This window comes from Eptesicus fuscus, chromosome 18 (assembly GCF_027574615.1).
Source record: "Eptesicus fuscus isolate TK198812 chromosome 18, DD_ASM_mEF_20220401, whole genome shotgun sequence".
Taxonomy (NCBI): Eukaryota; Metazoa; Chordata; class Mammalia; order Chiroptera; family Vespertilionidae; genus Eptesicus; species Eptesicus fuscus.
Window position 1 is genome coordinate 42,778,179 of NC_072490.1, and position 21,750 is coordinate 42,799,928.

The following is a 21,750-nucleotide window of genomic DNA, read 5'->3' on the forward strand; positions in this document are numbered from 1 at the left end:
CCACATTGTAAATGTTCCAAAAATGACAATCTGCTGCTATCATTATCATCATCATTGTTTTCATTTCTATTATATACTTTTCTTCTTCTTAAGACTGGGGAATGGTTTATTCTGGGAGAATAAAGAGTGAACAGGAAGATGATTTATAGTATGTTAAGGGAGGAGGACTCTTTAAAGTTCATATATTTAAGGCAAAAAGCAAACAAACAGAAGACTTTAGTCATTGATGTGACCTGGGAATGACCCCTGAAGCCTAGCACACTGAGAGTCCAGAGCACTCTCTAGATTTGCCAGGCTGGTAGGGGTGCCTTCTGACCATTCATTTTGCTTCCCAACTTCATCTAGAGAGGTTCAGCATTGGGCCATGAGTTCTCCTCGTCCCTCCTGTCCCAGAGCTGCCAGAAATTGGCTCCAGCTTTGTGAATTAAATGTGAAGCCTGCATTTAATATCTAGCACATCACTGAGTTTAGAGGAATGGTAAAGGTTTGGCAAATAAACCTACTTTATAATTCAACACACATTAAGGGCTATTTTCCAATACATATAAGTACTTGATAATTAGCATAGAAACTATTCATTATTTAATCTATGATCTATTTAGAATGGATAGGAGAGATGTCATTTACTTGCTGAAATGGGAGACATGAAAACTATCCAGCCATTCTCCTCTTGAATCTGATCCAACATGCAGTGCTGAAGACAACTCCCGCGTGGCTCAAGCCCTCTCCCCGGGCTGGGTGCGAGTTCAAATTCAGGAGACACACTCTTTCAAAGACCTTAGAAAAGCCCAAGGTCCTTCCTCCAGCCTTGTTCAAGGCAGGAAATGCCTTTTCTAACAAAGGACACACTTCAAACCCAGTTGAACCTGAACTCTGTCCTTTCCCTTCAAACAATGGTTTCTGGGTAATAGTAGTTCTATATTAGCCTATAATCTCTCAAATATACTCAGATTCTCTAGAAATGGACCCATCTTTTGCGACAGAAAATGGCAAGTTTAAATCAACCCAGTACTATTAATTCACTGGAGAGTAAATAATATTGAGGGAAAAGATGGCGTGTCTATCAATGACTTTGAGGTCTGGAGAGGAAACTCCATGAAGATCCTGGTTGCTTGAAGGGGTGTCCTGGAAAGAGGAAGCAGGCTATGCTCACTGTAGAGTTCAGAAGAAAAGGGACTTGAATTGAGGACTGTGAGTAAAAATGTGAGAGGCCTTGGCGCTAGTGGAGCATAGGTCAGGTCTCTTAGAAACGTATGCTTGGCAGAAAACCCATGCTCGCTGTGGCCTGCCCACCCTCCAGCTCATCTTGCACCTCTCCCCTGGCCCCAGGGACACGTTCTGATTTCCTGTTTCTCAAAACACCGGTTTCTTCCCAGCTCAGGGCTTTTGGAAGTGCTGCTCCCTCTGCCTAGAAAGCTCTCGTTGGCCACCGCCTTTTGGGGCTGATGCCTACCCAGCATTCCAGTCTCTCCTCAAAGTGGTCATCTTTGACCATCCATTTTGAGTCACTCCCCTTCCTTCTTTCCATACAAGTAGCTTACCATTCCTTTTTGTTGCCTTTGTGACACCCATTTCTACTGGGAATTCTCCTTATTTGTCCATTGTCTCCCCTCCTTAGACTGAAATGTCAGCTTCACAGTCTGTTGGCTCAGGGCTGAATGCCTGCTAGAGTAGATGCTCCATGTTCCTTGACGGATCGAATGAATGAAAGATTCATGGACAGGGCCTTGCCTGATAATTTGAGGAAGGGTGGATGAGATTAGGAGAACCCCACCTGGATAGTCTTAGAACTGCTGAGCTTCCCCAGGGTTGGGGCTCATCATAGAATTGCATTAGACCAGTGCAGTACCCTCTGAGGGTTAGGAGGCCTCCCACCTTACATGCCTTTGAGGGAGGGCCAGTTCTATCTCCTTCTACAGATGAGGATGCCAGCTCAGGGAAGTTGTCACAGTGCACAGCTGTTAGATAACAAGTGTTCAGTGAGGACTCAAACCCTAAACTCCAGTTCCAAAGCCTGAGTTCCAGACTGGTTCGCAGCTCTGTGAGGCTGCTGAACAGATCAGCGCTGTAGGGAGGGTACTGCCCAGGGATACCTGGTGTAGGGAACAGGGACACCCACTGTTGGGAGGGTGCTGCCTGGGGAAACTCTCTGTAGCGAACAGGGACAAAAGTTGGGAGTTCTTCTTATCTATTCATTTACTAATGCACAGAGTAAATAATAGCCCCCATTTGGGGAGCGTTTTGTATATGCCAGTGGCTGTGCTAAGTGCTTACATCCATTGATTTGCTTGAACCCAAAGGGCTGACCATATCCGGTAGGACTCAGGAGAATGGGACTGGTGACTGAAAGATGATGGCCAGAGGGGCTATTCCTTCAAAGATAAAGAACTGGAATGGAAAGTTGTGTGACTGCATGTAGGAGGGAGTGTGCAGAGAGAACGTTAGCCATGTGTAACATCAGCTGACCCCCCTGTACCAACTGCCAACCATGGGGGAGAGCAGTTATTTGGGGGGAAATAAAAGAAGGAAACTGCAAAGGTGATTTTTTAAAAATATATTTGTATTGATTTCAGAAAGAAAGGGAGAGAGAAATAGAAACATCAATGATGAGAGAGAATCATCGATTGGCTGCCTCCTGCACGACCTGCACTGGGGATCGAGCCCGTAACCCAGGCATGTGCCCTTGACCAGAATCAAACCTGGGACCCTTCAGTCCACAGGCTGACACTCCGTCCACTAAGCCAAACCAGCTAGGGCTGCAAAGGTGATTTTTGATGGGTTATATGATACGTTACAAAGACAGATCAGAGATGTGTGAGATGCTTTTCAGATGCCAATTGATCACAGAGGTGGTGTGGGACTCTCACTCTCTAAACATCTGCTAATCATCTATTTTACTAAAAGTTGAACATCTGATAAATTTTTGACTGGCACCGGAAGGGATTTAATCTCTCAGGAGATAGCAGAACCACTATTCCTGGACTTTGTATTGACCAACATGAATAATAAGTTGATGTGCAATGTGCAGGAACATTGGATAAAATGACTGTGTTATGTGGCATTCACTATATTGAGCACAGAAGGCTGAACATTGACACATACACTAGACATTAAGGAAAATATTTTAACCCAACTTTGTACATTACAGGTTGGACCCATTGACATAAGTCAGGAAGCTCATAAAATTATAATACAGACATAAAAATCTGAATTGTCCCCATGAAGAAGAAAAAGAAGAAGGCCTTTAAACATCCTTTGTAGGGTAAAAAGCCTGCATTTATTAAGCTAGATTTAAAAAGGAATACACACAAACTATGGAATATGGGTGTATTGTAGGATAAGTAAGCGAGTACCTGTACTGGGTTGCGCAGCGGCCTCCTGTATGTCCTGCAGATGTGAGCTATTTTGGAAATAGGATCTTTGCAGATGTAATTAAGTTAAAGATTTTGAGATGAGATCATCTTGAATTGAGGGTGGACCCTGAATCCAATGGTTGGTTTTTTTCAAAGAAAAGGAGAGGTGATTGGGCAAAGGCATATAGAGGGGACAGGCCATATAGAGATGGAGGCAGGAGTTGGAGTGCTGCATCTACAAGGCAGGAAGCATCAAGGGTAGCTGGGGGCACCAGGAGCTAGGAGAGAGGCATGGGACACACTCTTCCTCAGGACCCTGGGAGGATCCAATCCTGCCAACACCGTGATTTTGGCGTTCTGGCCTCCGGAATAAATTTCTGTTTTGAACCACTTAGTCTGTGGTGTTTTGTTACAGCAGCCACAGGAAGCTAATACAGTACATTAAACCACTAAGAAGATTAAGGGTGGAGGTGAAAGCTAAAGCTCAAATTAATCTAAGACTCTTGGAAAATCCTAAATGAAGCCAAGGGGACTTTTAAACAAATTTTGAAACACAACATAGTAAGCCTGCCACTAAGGAGGATGCTGTCATTTTTACAAGTGACCTTAAGAAAGCAAATCTGCTCAGCAAGCATGGAGGGAAGATCAGGCTGGGGAGTTGTCCACACCCCGGTGTAATGTCTACCTCCTCAGTCAATGCTGAAAAGGCTGGGGTCCTGGGTACATGGGGTACATGACCCTTCGGGCTCCTTCACTTCTGCTTTCTGGCAGTGAGCTGGGAAAACCATTTTTAACTGAAGTATTTTTAAATCCCAAATACCTAGATGAATGCCCCACTTAATAATGACATCATTTTCCTGTTTTTCTCTTCCGTCTCTTAGGTGATGGTAACAATGGACAGCAATTCAAGATGTTTTTTCTTCTATTAATTTGCTTGCTAAGCAAGCTTGTGAAATCAATACACTGATTATTTTACAGGCCAGAGGAAGTGTTATTTAAGATATTTGATGAAATAGGTGTGTGCAGCAGTCTCCATTTTAACTAGATCATATCTTTTAGTGGCTCTGCTTCTCCAGTTCACCACGCCCTAGGAAAATTGAGGCCCCCTTTTCTTGAGGAGGCATAATTTCATAGCAAGATCTGAGGTCCAAATGAAGTGGGCAAAAGTGATCCTCAGACCACCACCATTTCTGAATGCACTCACCCTTCCCCAGGTGGTAACCTTAGGTTTCCAGGACCGCCTGGAGGCAAAGACCAACTCTTCCCACCCCCAAAGAAACCACTCCCAAGAAAAAAGAATCCTCTGGAAACTGTTTGACTCCTTAACATGTTGAGACAGTTAGCTGGTGAATTGGAATTTTTGCTTCTAATTGTGAAAGGTTTTTATATGACACTGACATAATTGAGGCCATTGATGGAGGAGGCAAGAGCCATAGATTTTTTTTTTCCAGTGTCATTATTGTCTTTGCATCTTTGAGGATTAATTTAAGGGGCTTTTGTAGCAGAGAGTGAGTCAGAATAATTTTTGTCAAGCTTGGGCAGGAACAATAAAGGGCTCCATTTTCCAGGATTGTAAAGATCAAGTCTTTCTTGAAATTACTTGCGGTAAAAGGTTGAATTGGTCATTTTCACTCTTCTAGCCTGTGATGTGGTTATTATTGTTCACATGAGTTAGAATGAGAGTCAGAATCCCAATTGCCTATTGAGTCCTAGTAAGTGATCTGAAAAAATAAGGCAGCCAGAGGTAAGACAATAAGACAAGACGCCATGCATGCCCACTGGGTCAGGAGCCATCATGGGCTCTGCTGGGACCTCTCCAGATGAACATGTTGGGGGAAGCCAGCTGAACATGTAGAGGAGGGTGGGGGGGATGGGGTGCACTATAGTGAGCAAGTCAGTGTACCTAATTTATATGAACTTTTCCGACATGATTTATCTCATTGTCTTACCATGAGGTTGAGGACTGGAGTGACCCAATCTCTCCTCATCCCCTCAGCTGTGTGTGAGGACGAGTATTTGGAATAAGGATGCCACGGTGGGGTTGCTGTGGCTTGGAGTCCCACAGGGAGCTCTGGGGAGGGTGTGGGACTCCAGGCCAGTGCATACCTCCATTGATGGCTTTGGGAATGCCCTTGGCCACTAGTCCTTTTCTGTCAATTATTTTAACCTTTCAAGCAGCCTTTGATGGTGGCACTATTACCCCCATTTTACAAATAAGGAAAACCCTGATCAGAGGTTTTGTCACTTCCTAGCGGGGTACCGTTAGGAGGAACCTAACCTGCTTCGCTCAGTTTCCACTTTTGTAGCCTGCAGGGTAGCGAGGAGGCAGCCTGTCTTGGAGGGCTGAGGTCGGTGGTAGGAGATAAAATAGCACCGTGTCTGTCCCACAGGAAGGACTCAAAGGTTTCTCCTCCTCCTCTCCCTATTGATTAATATGCTCATCCTATTGTTAGTCTTACCCTCGTCACACTGGGACTGGACAATTATTTCCCCAGTTAGAACAAAATGTTGCTTAATGTGGTATCATTTTGAAACAGGAGCTTCAGAGATTAAAAAAACAAAAAGTGGACAGTCATGACAGCCTCGCTGCTCACCCTGCTTCCACCAGTATTCGAGAAATCTTGTCCATTCTCCCTCGGTGTCCTTGCCCTTAATTCTTATCTGTGGACAGAGAGCAAGGGGTTATCTTTGGGCGGCCCAGGGTGAGGAAGAGGGATTTGCTCCTGGGATAGCTGGTCAGAGAGTAGACAGCTGTCTGTAATCTTCGTTTTAATCACCCATCCAGCCAACCAGCCATCTCTTCACCACTCCATACGTCTTTGGAGTTTCTGCCACGTGCTGCTCAAAGGAGTCCAGCAGAAGAGCTTAGTGTGGTGCCTTCCCTCCTGCGCTCACGCTGCTGAACAAAAGAAGTGGAGAGATTTACTTGCACAGTTCCAGTTTACTTAACTATTTTTTTTTTAAAAAAAGCAAACTTCTAAGGCTGAGGTGGAGAGACTTTGAACGAGACTGTGTTGGCTGAGGTAACTGCAGTGAGAAGAAAACACACACACACAGGTTTTTCCTATTGTTAAGCTGAGTTCAGGCTGGGTGGGGGGAGGGGAGTGTAAAAAATGCTAAGAAGGTCTCTCTTTGCTCCCTTGAGAACTGTGGGCTACGCGAGATTGAAAGTTACAAATAAAGGGATGTGCCTTTCAGGTAAGGAGCCATCTGGAGGGCTCCCGGCCTGCTGGGAGGGCTCGGGCAGGAGGGGGACACCCTGATGTATGGAGTTTCCAGGGAGTGTAACTGTCTTCTAGGCTTTCTGCAAGGTGGCCTCATGCTGGTCACCGCCAGCTATGCAATGCCAGCCAGGTTCTGTCTCACTTTGGTTTGTAACCACCCCCGCTCTCTCTCTGTCTTTTTTTCCCCCCAGACCCAGCAATTGTCAATGGTGTTTATTGGTCTGAATCCCTAAACAAAGTTTTTGTGGATAACTTTGACCGTGACCCGTCTCTCATATGGCAGTACTTTGGAAGTGCAAAGGGCTTTTTCCGGCAGTATCCAGGTGAGTATCCTGCATGGAGGGTTATGATTCAGACAAAGGGACATGTGATATGTTCCTTCAGGGTTTGCGGTTAAAACTGTTCCCCCTTCCTTTCGGAGAAAATGAAATGTTCTAAAAAGCAAAACAGAGGAACAGACAAAACAAAACAGAAACGGACTCATGGATACAGAGAACAAGCTGATGGTCGTCGGAGGGGAGGAGGGTGGGGGCATGGGAAAAATAAGTGAAGGGGATTGAGAGGAACAGAATTCCAGTTACAAAATAAATAAGTCATGGGGATGTACTGTACAGCACAGGGAAAGCAGTCAGTAGTGGTGTAATAACTATTTGGTGACATTTGTTTATTACTTGCCATGGTGATCATTTGTAAGGTATTTAAATGTCGAATCACTGTGTTGCACACCTGAAACTAATATAATATTGCATGTCAACTATATGCCAATTAAAAAGCTAGTAAATCTATTGTCAGGTGCAGGACAGGAATGGCCATGTGGCATCTGCACCCCCTCGTGCACATGCACCAGGCATCTTTCTCAATACAGTCATTCATAGAGCTGCCCCAAGTGGGGAATGGTGGTGTGAGACATACCATATTTAAACTTCATCACAAGAGTTTGCTTTTATTATTACTATTATTGTTACTATTGTTATAATCGGAAAAAGGAACAAGTCATCATTGGAGGAGATAAGTTCTGACTGAAAGGTGTAGGAAATGGAAAATTTGAACTTGAGTTTTCCCCCTCCGGAGCCAACTGCCCTTGGAAGAAGGGGCCGAAATGGCCAAAGCGCCACGGATGTCGGGAACCTATCCTTAGGGGCCACCAGCAGCACCTTCCAATGAGTACGTTTGTCAGAGTCTGGCCATCTTGCTGTGAAGCAGGTGTTCATTTGGGAGCCTTCCCAGGCCTCTACTTTGCAATAGGAATTTAACTCTGGCTTGGTTTGAATTTTAATTAAAAAGGGAAGTTTTAATTTTGCTTACAAGTTGTGAAAACAGGACTCGAGGCTGCAATTGTGCCAGGAACACAGCTGTACAAATTAACAAGCTCAACCTAAAAGAAGGGAAAAAAACACCCTGCATAATCTTGGAGCAATTAAGTGGAGTCTTTTATGTTTTCATTAAGTAAGACTAGGCACCTGATGTCTTCCCGCTCTGAGGCACAGAGACTGCCAGCCTCCGCCCTGAGGAGCTGTTTGCCTTGCACACAGCATCTGTCCCCTGAGACTTGCCTGCCAATGTCTGCTTTGCCAGATTATTCACCATTTCCCAAGAGCTGTGTTCAGCAGGGCATGCATGTTCCTCCTGCAGCTCACAGGAATTTAAACAATAAGTATCTTATTAAAGATAACACTATAATAAACAGCGGTCTGTTAAAGTTCCAGTATCACCAAGTTGCAGTCTGCTTTGAAACACGCAACAGAGAGTAAATTTCACACAGATGTGGCTGAAATGAGAGCATGGTGGGTGGCTGATCCATTGAGGAAGCCACAAGGACATCTCATCATCTTGCCATGTGGCATTTGGCTGAAGTGGAGCAGATAAGACACCAGAGGTCATCTGTTGTCTCCACCAGCAGGAAGCCCTCAAACTATGGTCATGAGGAAATTTGAAAATAAAGGTGTATGAATAATCTTGGGCTGCCATAGCAAAATATCATAGACTGAAAGGTTGAAACAGACATTTATCCCTCATAGGTATGGAGGCTGGGAAGGCCAAGATCAAGGTACCAGCACACTCAGTTCTTGGTGAGAGCCCTTTTTCTGGCTTGCAGATGGCCACCTTCTCCCTGAGTCCTCCCATGGTAGAGAGAAGAGGCTCTGGTGTTTCCTACTCTTCCTAAAAGGCCACTAATCCCATCATGGGGCCCCACCCTCGTAGCTTCATTTAAACCTAATTACTTTCCAAAGGCTCTACCTCTCAATACCATCACATACACAGAGAGTTAGGGCTTCAACATATGAATGGGGGGAGGAGGGTTGACTCAAACATTCAGTCTACAATAAAAGGGAATTCTAATAGAGAGTTTATATAATAGGTGAGATTAATAACATACAAGATTTTCATTAGTCAGAGCAGTTGACTCAGAAATAGTTCTTTTATGACATTTGTAGCAGAATTTTGACTTTGTAAAATTTCTGCATCTTTTCTATGTTAATGTAGACATAGGTCACAGTCCCCCAAAGGAATTTCATTGCCTGATAAATGTCACAAGGTCACTCAGTGCTGAGTTCTGAACAGAGAGCATATAACATGATTATTGGAAAAAGGATCCAGGGGCATTTTTTTGCTAGGGTGTTTTTCTTTTCAGGATGCATCTTTCCATGTGTAGAGTGGTATAATACTACAAACCAGTTATCAGCATGCATGTTCTTAAGCAGAAGGGATGTTTCTGTATTCTTACAAAAGTATATCTTGAGTTCTTGCTTTGTTCTGAGCTCTGTGGGAGGCCCTGAGGATAAAATGGCGAACTGGACAGAAAAGGCCTCTGCCCTTGTGCAGGCCCCGCTTGTTGGGACATGCATTCATCAGGGATTTTGATTAAAAGGGACAGAAACCCAATTACAACTAGCTCCAGCAAGGGGCACATTTATTGGCTCATGTAACTCAAAACCCAAGAGTTGTGCAGTTTTGAGGCGCAGCCGGATTCCAGAAGTCAGCAATGCCATTTGGATTTTGACTATTTGCTTTCATTCTTCACCTCTACCTTTCTCTGGTCTGACCTTCTTTCCCTGGCAGATGATCTCTCAATGGAGAATATGGTTGAGGGCTTGCAGGGTCATTCTTCAGTTATGGTCCTGGGAAGGGACAGCATCTATCTCAATAGCTTGGATGAAAGTCCAAGGATTAGCCTGGTCTGGGTCATGTGCACACAGGGAAGCCAGGGACACTGGACAGTGGGTAGGGCCAGTCAAGTGAAACCATGGGGATTGGTGAGGATACTGTGGCTTTGCCTGGAGTGGGCACCTAAATGAAGGGACAGTGACCACCATGGGGAGAGAGATGAACAGGTCATTGTGGTACAGTGTGTTTCATGCTAAGGTAGGGGAAATAGTGCTGGGGGAATCACAGAAAAGGAGCACCAATTCCATTTCTGGAGGTGGTAGGAAATTCTTTCTGGAAGGAGAATTTTAGTCGGCATTAGCCTAGCAGCATACCTGTGATGATGTTGTCCACTTCTGCATGACTTCACATAGGCCTCCACACGTTCCCCTTATGTGTATGGGCAGGTGGCAACAGTTCTGTCATGCTGTCTGAAAGAACTGTCTGTGACCACCCAGATGCTCTGTATCTAGTGTCTAATGTGGTAGCCACTGACCACAGGTGGCTGCTGAGAACTTGAAATGTGCCTAGTGAGACTGAGGAACTAAGATTTGAATTTTATACTTTTAATTAATTAAGTGTAAAATGAAATAGTCACATGGGGCTAGTAGCTACTGTGTTGAACAGTATAACTCTGTAGAAAAAGACTTGTGTAATCTGATGCCCAGTTTTCAAGGTACTACTGGCATTGCCTTTTAGTGTCTACATTACAGAAGGGTTCCACTGAACAGGGAACTTCAGATAAGCTCTTCTAAACAACAACAACAACAAAACTGCTGTTATAGGGCCTCTGGGCTCTGCAGGATTGTTTACTCAGGGCTCCTGAAGCTCTGTTTACTTCAGTTTCATCCCTGAGAGCCTTTGGGAGTGCTGTGAATGTAACATTCATGCTGATGATAGCGATGGTGGCCACTGTTTGTTGAGCTCTCTGCTGGCTGTTCATACACGCATTGCTTGCTTTAACCCTCACACGATCCTCTGAGCTGGAGCTCCTGCAATGCCCATTGTGCAAATGAGAAAACAGAGGCCTAGAGATGAACTGACTAACCCACGACATACCAACAGGGTCAAAGGGAGTGGGCAATGATGTTAATGCTTCAACCACCTCATTTTTTGTTGGCTCTCATGGTGGTTGTTACCCTATAGAATATGAACTCTGGCCTACAGTCCTGAGGCATCAGGCTTTCAGTCCCTGTCTCCTTTACTGGGATACCTGCCCCAGGAGGACAGAGCCATTTGTTTTGTCCATCACTTGTCACCAGCACCAAGAATATCACATTGTAGGTATTCGGCATGTATTTGTTAAATGGATATATTACTCAGTGGATCAAAGTCCAGCACGTCTACCATCCCCCATCACACTGGTATTAGCAGCCTTCCTTCCCCAGAACAATAGAGCTGCTCCCTCTCTGGGAAGCTGGTCACTGGCTTCTGTCTAAGGGACTGAGTGACCGAGGAGGGAATGGGCATAAATACAGTGTAGAGCCATGACCCCCTTCTGCCTCACCCCCCATTCCCCATTGCTCCCTCTTCTCCAAGTCCTCCTAAGCTTCTGTCCTTTCTATCCCAATATGCACCAAGTCCAGGACACTGGGTGCCCCCTTCAGTTGGTAGTTTACCTCATGATGCCTCATGACCACCATGTTATGGTTAAAGGGTTCTCCAGGCTCATTACCTCCCAGAAGGTAGAGTCGTACCTGCACAGTGAGTCTATCCTGAGAGCTTTGTCAGTTCATGCTTTTACAGTCCTGTGTGTGTCCCAGTTTCTACCTGGGTGGGGCCTCCAGTGCTGATCCATCCTTCGTGTTCTGGCCAATTCTTCCCTTTATCCACAATGATATAGCTAACTGACAGTGATTTGTAGCTGTCCTTCAATACATATATAGGGAGAAAACTATCTGTCATAGATCAGTAGCTAATTGAACACAGACAACAATTAAATGTATTCATGATGATAAGAAGCTCAGTTCCTTCCCCAGTGTCAGACTCTCCCCATCCCAGAGCCTCATCTCAGGAGCTTGATGATCACAAAGGGAACTGATTTTCTGGTCTTTGTCATGATTTTGGGGCCACACAAAGGTGAAAGCTGGTTCACAGTACAGCTTCGAGGAGGGGGACAGAGGGCTAACTAAGGAGCTCTCTACAAGTTTGGATAACTAAAGAGCTCTCTGCAAGCTGTTGGCTAGTAACATGTCAAGAGTAGGTTAAAGAGAAAGATAAGTGTCACATGATCTCACTCATTTATGGAATATAATGAACAACAAACTGATGAACAAAAACAGATCCAGAGACAAAGAAGCATCGATCAAACCATCAAACCTCAGAGGGAAGGTAGGGGAGGGTGGGGGTAAGGGGGAGAGATCAACCAAAGGACTTGTATGCATGCATATAAGCCTAACCAATGGACACAGACAACAGGGGGGTGAGGGCATGAGTGCGGTGGGGGTGGGGGGATAATGGGGGAATAAGGACACATATGTGATGCCTTAATCAATAAAGAAATTTTTTAAAAAAGTAGGTTCCCTGCACAGCATTACTTTGTGTTTATTCCCTTGCCCGACTTCCTCACCGCGGGTTAGCAGTAGGTGAAGTGTGGTTGATATTGTAGGATTGTCTTAGAAGACAATCCAAATTTGATTACATCTCAATCATGTTAAGCTAGCATTTCATTGTAGACCAGCTATTTTAGATCTAAAGTTATATTGGGAGGTATTTATTTAAACTTAAGATTTGGGGCTGAGTAAAAAATATTGAGGAAGCAATTGGGCAGAACTTACCCAGTTAGGGATAAACCAACATCTGCTACTTCTTGATTTTCCTTCCTTTCTTTCCTCATCTTTCTGGGCTTTTAGTCTCAGATAGGGAAGAGAAATCCCAGGTTGCAATGTGATAGTGTTTGTCAGGTGGTGGGTTGTGGAGATAACTTAGCGGCTCCAGGGAAGTTTTGGGGAAAGGGCTTGGCACTAAGGAGAGAAAAAAAGCAATGGGCAAAGATTCCCTTTGTTGAGGTAGAGGGCAGAAATAAATCGAGAGGCCAAAAAGATATTTGGAGTTTTACTGTGCTCTTTGTTGTAGTTCTTAGTGCTGTTGGACTGTCTTAAACCTTCTGTCACATGAAATTATATTGGCAGCATGTGGCTCGGCTTTCAGACGATGCTGGATGAGGCTATGCTATTCATTTGTATGTGCTGAAGGAGTACATGAAGTCATATGTTGTTTTAGATGAAATTAATTTCACTCTAATATTAGCTTTAATGACTCCCGGGGACCAACTATGGGGTATATGAATATTGTACAATATTTTAAATTCAGTCAGATTTGAGCATTGGAGTCTGCAGTAGAGATTTTGACATTCGTTTGAGTCTCACCTCAGGGATGTGCTGAATGTTCTGGAGACTGTCCTCTGAAAGCTGAGGAAGGCAGCTTGGCAATCACTGGTGCCGCTAATGAAGCCGTGAGGCCCAGGGAGAAGCAGCTAAGTCTGCTGAACTGCATCCTTCCTCCTGTCTGGAGATTCATGCCCCATCCAGCCTGGGTGGGTCCCCAAAGGCATGTGGCACTTCCAGAAGTTATGTGGCTCATGGGGGTAGTTCTTGATTAACAGACAATTCCCTGCATCACAAAATTCCCTGCATGTCAAATGAGCCAACTATTATTATCTCTGGGATTTGAAGTTACTTGAATATTTTCAAAATACCTACCTGAGCAAAAACTTATATACTAAAAAGTTGATATGTCCTTGGGGAGATGGTACCATCTGGAATAGAGTTTCCTGAAGTTTCTCTCCTAAAACATTTTGTTGTGAGACTGTTTGGGGGAGAAGGGGCTCAGTGGTCAAATTAGTCTGGTGAATGCTGCCCCTGCTGTTCCAGACCCGGAGATTCAGGATGTGCGGAAGCAGGTTAAAGGCCCTCAGATGTCCCTCCATGGCATGGAAACCAGGTTTATTTTTATTCACTTAACTCATGCTAACGTCCTGGAGAACTTCTCATGGGACACCCTATGAAAATGCCTGGGCATCAAGTTCTCGTCCTAACTAGAAATCTCAGGGAAAGCTATCGAACTCTGAAAACCTTGGATTCTCCGCTGTGAAATGAAGGTTTTGATCCAAAGGTCAGTTTTGAGCAAGTTGATCCCCCAAAGCCCATCCAGTCCGGACTTGGAGACCAGGTTGACTTTTGCTGTTACACCCAGGGCAGCGGTGCCTAGGACCGCCTGCATCCTCACTCAGTGTGCACTGATGTCCTGACTCGGAGAGCCTGGGCCTCAGGTTCCTCCTGCTGCCAGGCTCTTTCCTCTGCATAAACGTCTGTGCACTGGGCACGGCCACACCAGCATTCCTTCAGGTCCTTGAACTTGACGTGTTCTTCTCAGCCTCAGGACCTTTGCAAACATTGCTCTCTATACCTGGGGTATTCTTCTTCACCCTGTGGCCACTCCTCACTTAGGTTTTATGAGTCTAACCCATTAGTGGGTTTAATAGTGTCTCTACCACAAATGCATGCCCACTTGGAGCCCCAGGATGTAACCTTACTTGAAAGTAGGGTCTCTTAGATGTAATTAGGTAAGTTGGGATTAGATCATACTGTATTTGGGTGGGGCCTACATCCAAGGTGACTGGTGTCCTTATAAGAGGAGAAGACACAGGGACACAGGGGGAGTCAGCCATGGGAAGATGAGAAAGAGATGCAGCTCTAAGTCAGGGAACACCAAGGACCGCTGAGGCCACCAGAAGGTAAGGGGCAAGGAAGAACTCTTCTCTAGAGCCTTCAGAGGGGGCACGGCCCTCGATGTTGCACATCTGTCTTCCATCTCTGCGGGAGCGTACACTTCTGTCAAGCTGCCCAGTTGGTAGGCCTTTGTTACAACAGCCCTAATGCGCCATCATTCTGTTCTCAGCTTGAAGAGCCTTCTTCATCTTCAGGATTAGAGCCAACCTTTATACACTAACATAGCCTCAGGTATAGAGCCGCCATTATTCACTAACACAGCCTCAGGTTCTTCTTCCTGTTAGAGCCACCTTTATACACTCGCATAGCCTCGGGTACTGTCCTTCCTGACATCTCTGGTTCTTGTGGTTTCATTCCTAGTGTCTGCTTTTCTGCTAGATGTGAGGCTTCCTGAGGGCAGGAAGGGCTGGACCCATCTTTCTTAGTCACTGCTGTCTGCCCTTCACTCGTCAGAGTGACTGGGAGGAGTGACAATCCCACTTGCAGAGAAATGATCTCAGTCCAAAGGAGAGCATGTGGTGGCATCAATTCCCGTCCCCCAGGCCCAGACCTAAATGCTGGGCAGGAGGAGAGAAATGACCATGTTATTCAGGTAGAGCACAGTGGTGGGGAGGGTGGATGGCAGACATGCTCGCCATCGAAGAACACTACACACAGTTCAACTCCAGAAACACCCACTGACCGCCTACCATGAGTCAACACACTGAAAGATAAATTCTCTTTATGTTGGACTCAGACCAATTCTGTGTGGAACATTACCTAGCCTCACCAAGGATGTAATTGCCTATGTGTCAAGACTGTGTGAATCTAGCTGCACTTGGCTTTGTACAGAGCTGAGTGTCAGATGTTTTTTAAACAAATTGCATTCTTGTCCTTCAGTGTACAATAGCATGCCAGCTTTATTTTATCTTCATTACCTAATGGCCTTCCATTGGCAGTGGCTTCTCATACTTTTTTTCTGATTTCTTACAGGGAACTCATTAAATTTGGCACATTTGCAGATGGGAAATGTAGGTACAAGGAAGACAGAACAAAATGACTCATTGGATTACAAACTGCCATCTCAGAGTTATCTGTGTAATAACATGGGGGCGTTATCTTAAGCACATGCCTGTGAGCCCAGTGTGGTCCGGAAGGCTGGCCATTATTAATTGGAAAGGAGACTCTCAAGGCTACAATCTGAGTCACGATGTTCTCATAGAATATAATTTTTGTAGTGTTCTTAACTCCAAAGTCTATGTTTCAAATCCTCCATCTCTGAGCACCACTGAGAGTTGAAAACAATGATTTTCTATCTTATTTTTAGGCAGCAAAAACTTCTTTAAAAAGTTTTATTCTTAAAAATTAAGTTGTAAACCGAGAATGTCAGCTGTCTGCAAACCATGAAGCGAAAGGTGTTGGATCCCATTTTACACCTGAGAAAAGCTCTCTAGGCCTCCAAGCTTGAAATTCACACTTCATTGTACAGCACAATTAGGGCCATTTTATTTTATTTGAAGGCCAGGCCACAATTCCTGATTTTAAAAACAGGAGTCAGGAAAGAACAGACCTGTGTATATTCTGAGATAGAAACATATCAAATGCTTGATACCTCCCAAGCTATAGACATAACTTACCCAGGTCCAGGGATGCGCCACCTCTGCTCAGAGACCTGTGAATGATTCCCCAGGTCCAGCAATCTGAGGGACAGTGAGAAATGACCTTGGCTAACTTTATCATTAGCCATGAAGGGGCTGCAGCCCCATCCTTCCTCAGTGGACAGCGCTTTACTCAAGGCGTCACCACCTCCAGCGGGCCTTGGCGCGAATGCACTCAGGCTGTTTGCTCCCACAGTGGGTGACGGAGCACGTGATGAGCTCCAGGGTTGGTCTTCGCATGTGATTTTTCACCCTGTCCACTCAGTCAGCAAAGCAGAGCGGCCTTGAAGTGCTATGAATAAATATTTGAAGTTGCTGGGTTTCTTATAACTCCATTTTTCTTCTAGGGATTAAATGGGAACCAGATGAGAATGGAGTCATTGCCTTTGACTGCAGGAACCGAAAATGGTAGGAAATGGTCAAGCCTCTCAGTTAGTTTTTAAAAGGAAAACTTGCAGAGAGGGTCAAGATTCAGTTTCCCTGTCTGTCCCCCTGACCTAGGTACATCCAGGCAGCGACTTCTCCGAAGGACGTGGTCATCTTAGTTGACGTCAGCGGCAGCATGAAGGGTCTCCGCCTGACCATCGCCAAGCAGACAGTCTCGTCTATTCTGGACACGCTGGGGGACGATGACTTCTTCAACATCATCGCTGTGAGTGCGGCTGCTTTGTGCTTTCTGGGCACTTCGGGTCCCTTTGATCTTTTAGTAGCAACGGTTCACAGCCTTATTGCTTTTGTGTGTAGAGCGTTAGATGCCCAGGATGAGAACCGGTTAGTCCCCTGTGAGCTCAGTGAGTGGTGAGGGTGGAGGGGCTCGGGGAGACTGGGATGCTGGTGAGCAGTTTCTCTCCTAACCACACAGACAGCTGCTGCCATCTGGAAGGGTAGCACCAGGTTTGGTTTTCCTGGGTTGCCAGCCTCTGCAGAATTAGACCTGGCAAGGTTTTCCTTAAACTGCGAGGTTTTCTCCTGTGGAAATTTACTTTAAGCTGGATTCCTCTGATGACAGCGATAGTGATAACAATCGTGATGATAAAATGAGGAAAAAGTCAAGAGCCGTCGTAGACTCACTCACAGAACACGCTATCTCATCTTCAGAAACCAAAGTGGCACGTGTTAAGTGCCTACTGTGTGCCATTTACTCTACTCTTCATAGTTGCATTCTCTTTGTCGCTCACCGCTACTCTAGGTGGTCCGGGTGGTTTGGGCATTTTCTCAGACAGAGCTGCTTGGATTGAGAGTGTCAGTTAAGTGGGCTGAGGCCACAGCGCTGGGAAGTGGGAGATGCAGGAGCCAAGCCTGGCAGGGCCATCCTCTCTGGCAAGAACCGATTCAGCTGCACATCTCCATCTCCAGGTGCTTCCTCTGCTCCCCAGTTCTCTGGTGTGATTCTTTCTCGTCAGGTCCCTTATGTCCCTGTCACTCTTTTCCCAAAGAGGATAGCCACAGTGAGCCTGGTCCTTCTCCTGGAGAGCTTAACCAGGTGCTCCTGTGTGGGGCCACCTGGGCTGTGCCTCATCACCTCTATCTGGGACATAGAGGGCATGTAGCAGGCAGGGAGGCAGCATGGTGAGGGGGACGGAGCTTGGGCTTTGGAGTTGGGGCTTAGTTTTGAATCAGTTCTGCCACATACAGTTGTGCATCTGGGGGCAAACCACTTGAGTCTGATCATCCGCCCACCCACCAGCTGTGAAGCTGATATAATCACATGGCCCACAGGGTGCTCCCGGATTCCCTGGGCCAGTGCACAGGAGGCCACGGTCAGTGGGAGGGTGCTATTTGAAGAGCGGTGTATCATGCTGTGAGAATGCTGTTGCTGTTGTCTGCTGGGCTCCCCTGAGCCCCTGAGCAGAATGTGTCATCAAGGGGCCCTACTTCTGGCAGCCTCCTGCGTGACACCTGCTTTTATTCGCTAGGCAGAGGGCATGGTGTTTAAGTGGCCTTGGGCTTGACTGAGTGTCCTCCTGCCTGCGTGTGCTTGTGATGGGACTCTGAGCAAAAGACACAACCGCAGGGCCTCATGATTTAGAGTTCAGATTTTATAAAGCCCCGAAGAAGAAAGGGAAAAGAAAGAGAATCATAGATTCCATGAAAGTAGAGGTCAGTCTTGTTCATTCATTAAACTGTCCTTGGTGCCTAGAACAGTGCCTGGCTAATAGCAGGAGTTTAAATATTTATGGAATGAATAACACCAGCAGCTACCTTCCACAGAATGCCCACTGTGTGCAAGCCCCTGCTAAGTGTCCTATGTGGACTACCTCATTGGATCCTCTCCCAGCTCTGTGCTGGGTGGCATGGAGACAGAGGCACCAAGAGGCAGAAATGACTGGCTTAAGATCGTGTAGCCAGAGAAAGGGGCACAGTGAGGACTCAGAAACAGTCTGGCTTTACCTCCCACTTCCTGAGCAGAAGAGAAGAGGATGGAGTTGAGGGTTCAGCCACCTTCTTGTGAAACTCCATGGCCAGGGGCAGGGTTTTTCCCCAGGTGACTTTCAGATAGTAGTTGCCTAGCTACCAGTCATTGAGAATATGCAAATGAAGCCTGAGCCCCACACATCCTGAAGCATTTACAGATAAGAAGCAGCTAATTTGGGACTATCTTTCTTATTAATCTTTAATTACTCATTACAGAAGTATCAGAGATTTGCATAATAAGAAGAGCTAGCTAATTACATCCTGAATTCTTATCAGTCAGAATTTATTGTTCTGTTAACAAAACCAATCGATTGAAATAATCTCTGTAAATTCATTAAGATATACACACAGTGTCAACTCAATAATGAAGAGAGGGTGATTAAGATAATTAAAAGTAGACATGCCAGTTATTATAGAACACTTAAGAAAAAATTTTATTTTTTACCCCAAATTGTCTCTTTATGTAAAGAAATCTATTAGAAATCCCATTAACCCTTTCTACACATGTCTTTGTTAGTTTTCAACATAAATGATCAGCATTAGGACTATATACATAATTATTTCACTAACTGGAAATATACTCTGAACATTTTTACATGAAGTATCTACAGTAAAATCATGAACTCTGCTTCCCTAAAAGATAAAGGAATGGACCAAATATGTTAGTGTATTTATATCAAAAGCCTGAGATCACAAAATGAATCACTACTTAACAATAACTTTTCCACATTGATTTACTTTAATATAGACAACATGTAAATTTTTTAAACAATTCAGAAACGTTCCCATTCCCTTTTCATTTGACACATATTCTTTCAAATTTTTCTGCATACATGAACATGCATACATAACTTTTCTACAAAAATAAAATCACATTTTACAGAATATTCAGCAACTTGCCTTTATAACTCATACTAGAGGCCTGGTGCACGAATTTCATGCACTGGGGAGGGTGTCCCTCAGCCCAGCTTGCACCCTCTCTAATATGGGACCCCTTGGGGGATGTCCAACTGCAGGTTTAGGCCCGATTCCTGTGGAATCGGGCCTAATCCTGCAGTTGGACATCCCTCTCACAATCCGGGACCGCTGGGTCCTAACCGCTCACCTACCTGCCTGATTGCCCCCTAACTGCTTCCTTGCTGGCCTGATTGCCCCCTAACTGCTCCTCTGTGGGCCTGATTGCCCCCAAATACCCTCCCCTGCTGGCCTGATCACCCCCAAGGCTTTTATTAGTATAGATATGACCCTGCACAGAAAATTTTACTAACCCTGCTTTAGAATAAGGGCTTGACGATTGAATCATTAGGACCAGACACCAAGATTTCCTTTCTTTGAATAGTGGAGGGAATACTTATCTTGTCTTTAAGTTGCCCGGAAATTAAAATGAGATAATGACTTAGAAAAGTATAAAAGCACCATATAAAGACAACTGTCTTTTTAATGAAGTGGCAAAATGAAAAACACTTTTTATTCTCCCCTTCCTTCCTTTACAGCTTTTATTTAAACTTTGAAATTTATAAAAATTTCACTCCAATTTTCATTTCTTTACATTCAACATTATTTTGTATTGGTTTCAGGTTTTATATTAGTTACAGAATAGTGGTTAGACAATCATATACTTTACAAAGTGTTCCCCGATATTTCTAGTACCCACCTGGCATCATACCATCATTACAACACTATTGACTATATTCCCTATTTAAGTGACAATGGGTTTACAGGTTCCTTTCAGTCTTTCTTTTGTGTTTCTTGTCCTTCCTTTTCTTTCTCACTTCTTCCCTCATTTTCTTTATATAGTATCTCAATTGGCCATCAAAGCTCAGTGAAGGCACTGGGACATGCTTCATCTATTTTACAGACCAGGAAACTGAGGCCAATTCCAGTTGGCTGTGGAACTTGACTCAGCACACAGGAAGCCCTCAGAGCCATGCTCTTTGCGCTTCCTAAGGGGCAGCGGCCCAGCAAACAGAACAAACCTTCCAGTCAGGCTTCCCAGCCTTTTTCTCAAGCACCTCTTCATTGCGGATGCTCCACATTCTTTCCTCTTCCCCCATTCTTTACTGCCCCCCCTTCTCCGAAGCAGGTGGAAGGCTTCCCACTCACTGCCTAGGCATGCTCTGCTATGGGGCAGGGTGTAGTGAGCTTGCTTTTGGGTGAAGGCAGGAGCAGTAGTCACTGCCTCTGAAGTGTGAAGGCCGCCTGAGCGAGGCCCATTAGCACTGGGAGCTTCTCTGAATCATGTCAGTCAGTCCAGTACCCTGCAGTGCAGCACCCCTTCACTGAGGTGGCTCCACCCCTCAACCCCCGCCTCAGGGGTGAGGGTCCTTGCCCCTCTGCCAGGAGTCCTTCCATGCCCCTTGATCCCTGGCTGGGCCCACCCACGTCTTGGGGACACTGCAGAACCTCTGTCTCTCTGCAGATGAGGCAGATCCCTGCCCTAGGTCTCTGCAAAGCTATGAATCTGTGGCCAGAGGCCTGGTCTGGGTCTCAGCAACCACATGCCTGCAATGTTCCCAGGGACCCTGGGAGCGGCTGGGCGGGTCCTGCCATGCCCCCCCCCCCCCCAGGGTGGCGATCTCCCCGGGGACCCCCGGGAGCGGCTGGCTCGGCCTGGCCACGCCCCCCCAGGGTGGCGATGGCCCCCGGGACCCCCGGAACTAAGAGGATTGGGCGCCGCCATCTTGGTCTTCTCAATGGCCAGATAGGCCACCCGGAGTCCCGCCCCTAGCCTCTCGCAGGCCCAATCATGGGCATAGCGGAGGTGTGGTCAATTTGCATGTTTCTCTATTATAAGGTAGGATTGTAATCACGTGTATTTGCAAAGCAGGGCATTCTGTCACCTGTAGTTGACATTAACTTTTTAATCCATCCCCTTTGCTGGGCATATGCTGTTACTGATCTCTTTTCTACAGTGAATGGAATCCTGCATGTATTTTTGCAGGGTTGGTTGTGCTTCCATTAAGTAAAATCTAGATGTGAAATTGCTATACCAAAGGACATGCCCATAGTTAGGTATTACTGGAATACACTAAGTAGAGTGTAATGTTACACACTTAGAAATTGTATTAGTTAGCTCCAGCTTCCGTAACAAAATATGACTGAGTGGCTTAAATAACAGAAATTTATTTACTCACAGTTCAAAAGGCTAGAAAGCCCAAGATCAAGGTCTGGCAGGGTTTGGTTTCTGGTGAGCATTACCTTTCTGGTTTGTAGACAGCCACCTTCTCTCTGTGTACTCACATGGCTT

The 21,750-nt window shown here is 45.5% G+C and overlaps 1 protein-coding gene across 1 annotated transcript in view; it reads left to right on the top strand.

Annotated features, from left to right (window-relative positions):
* The window catches only part of CACNA2D3 (calcium voltage-gated channel auxiliary subunit alpha2delta 3), an 827,325-nt gene that overhangs the window by 357,750 nt on the left and 447,825 nt on the right, over positions 1–21,750 (top strand). Inside the window, exons 6-8 of the mRNA XM_054729840.1 lie at positions 6,769–6,900; positions 16,436–16,496; positions 16,590–16,740. Coding sequence (XP_054585815.1) covers positions 6,769–6,900; positions 16,436–16,496; positions 16,590–16,740 — 344 coding nt within the window. The remainder of the gene's footprint in view (positions 1–6,768; positions 6,901–16,435; positions 16,497–16,589; positions 16,741–21,750) is intronic.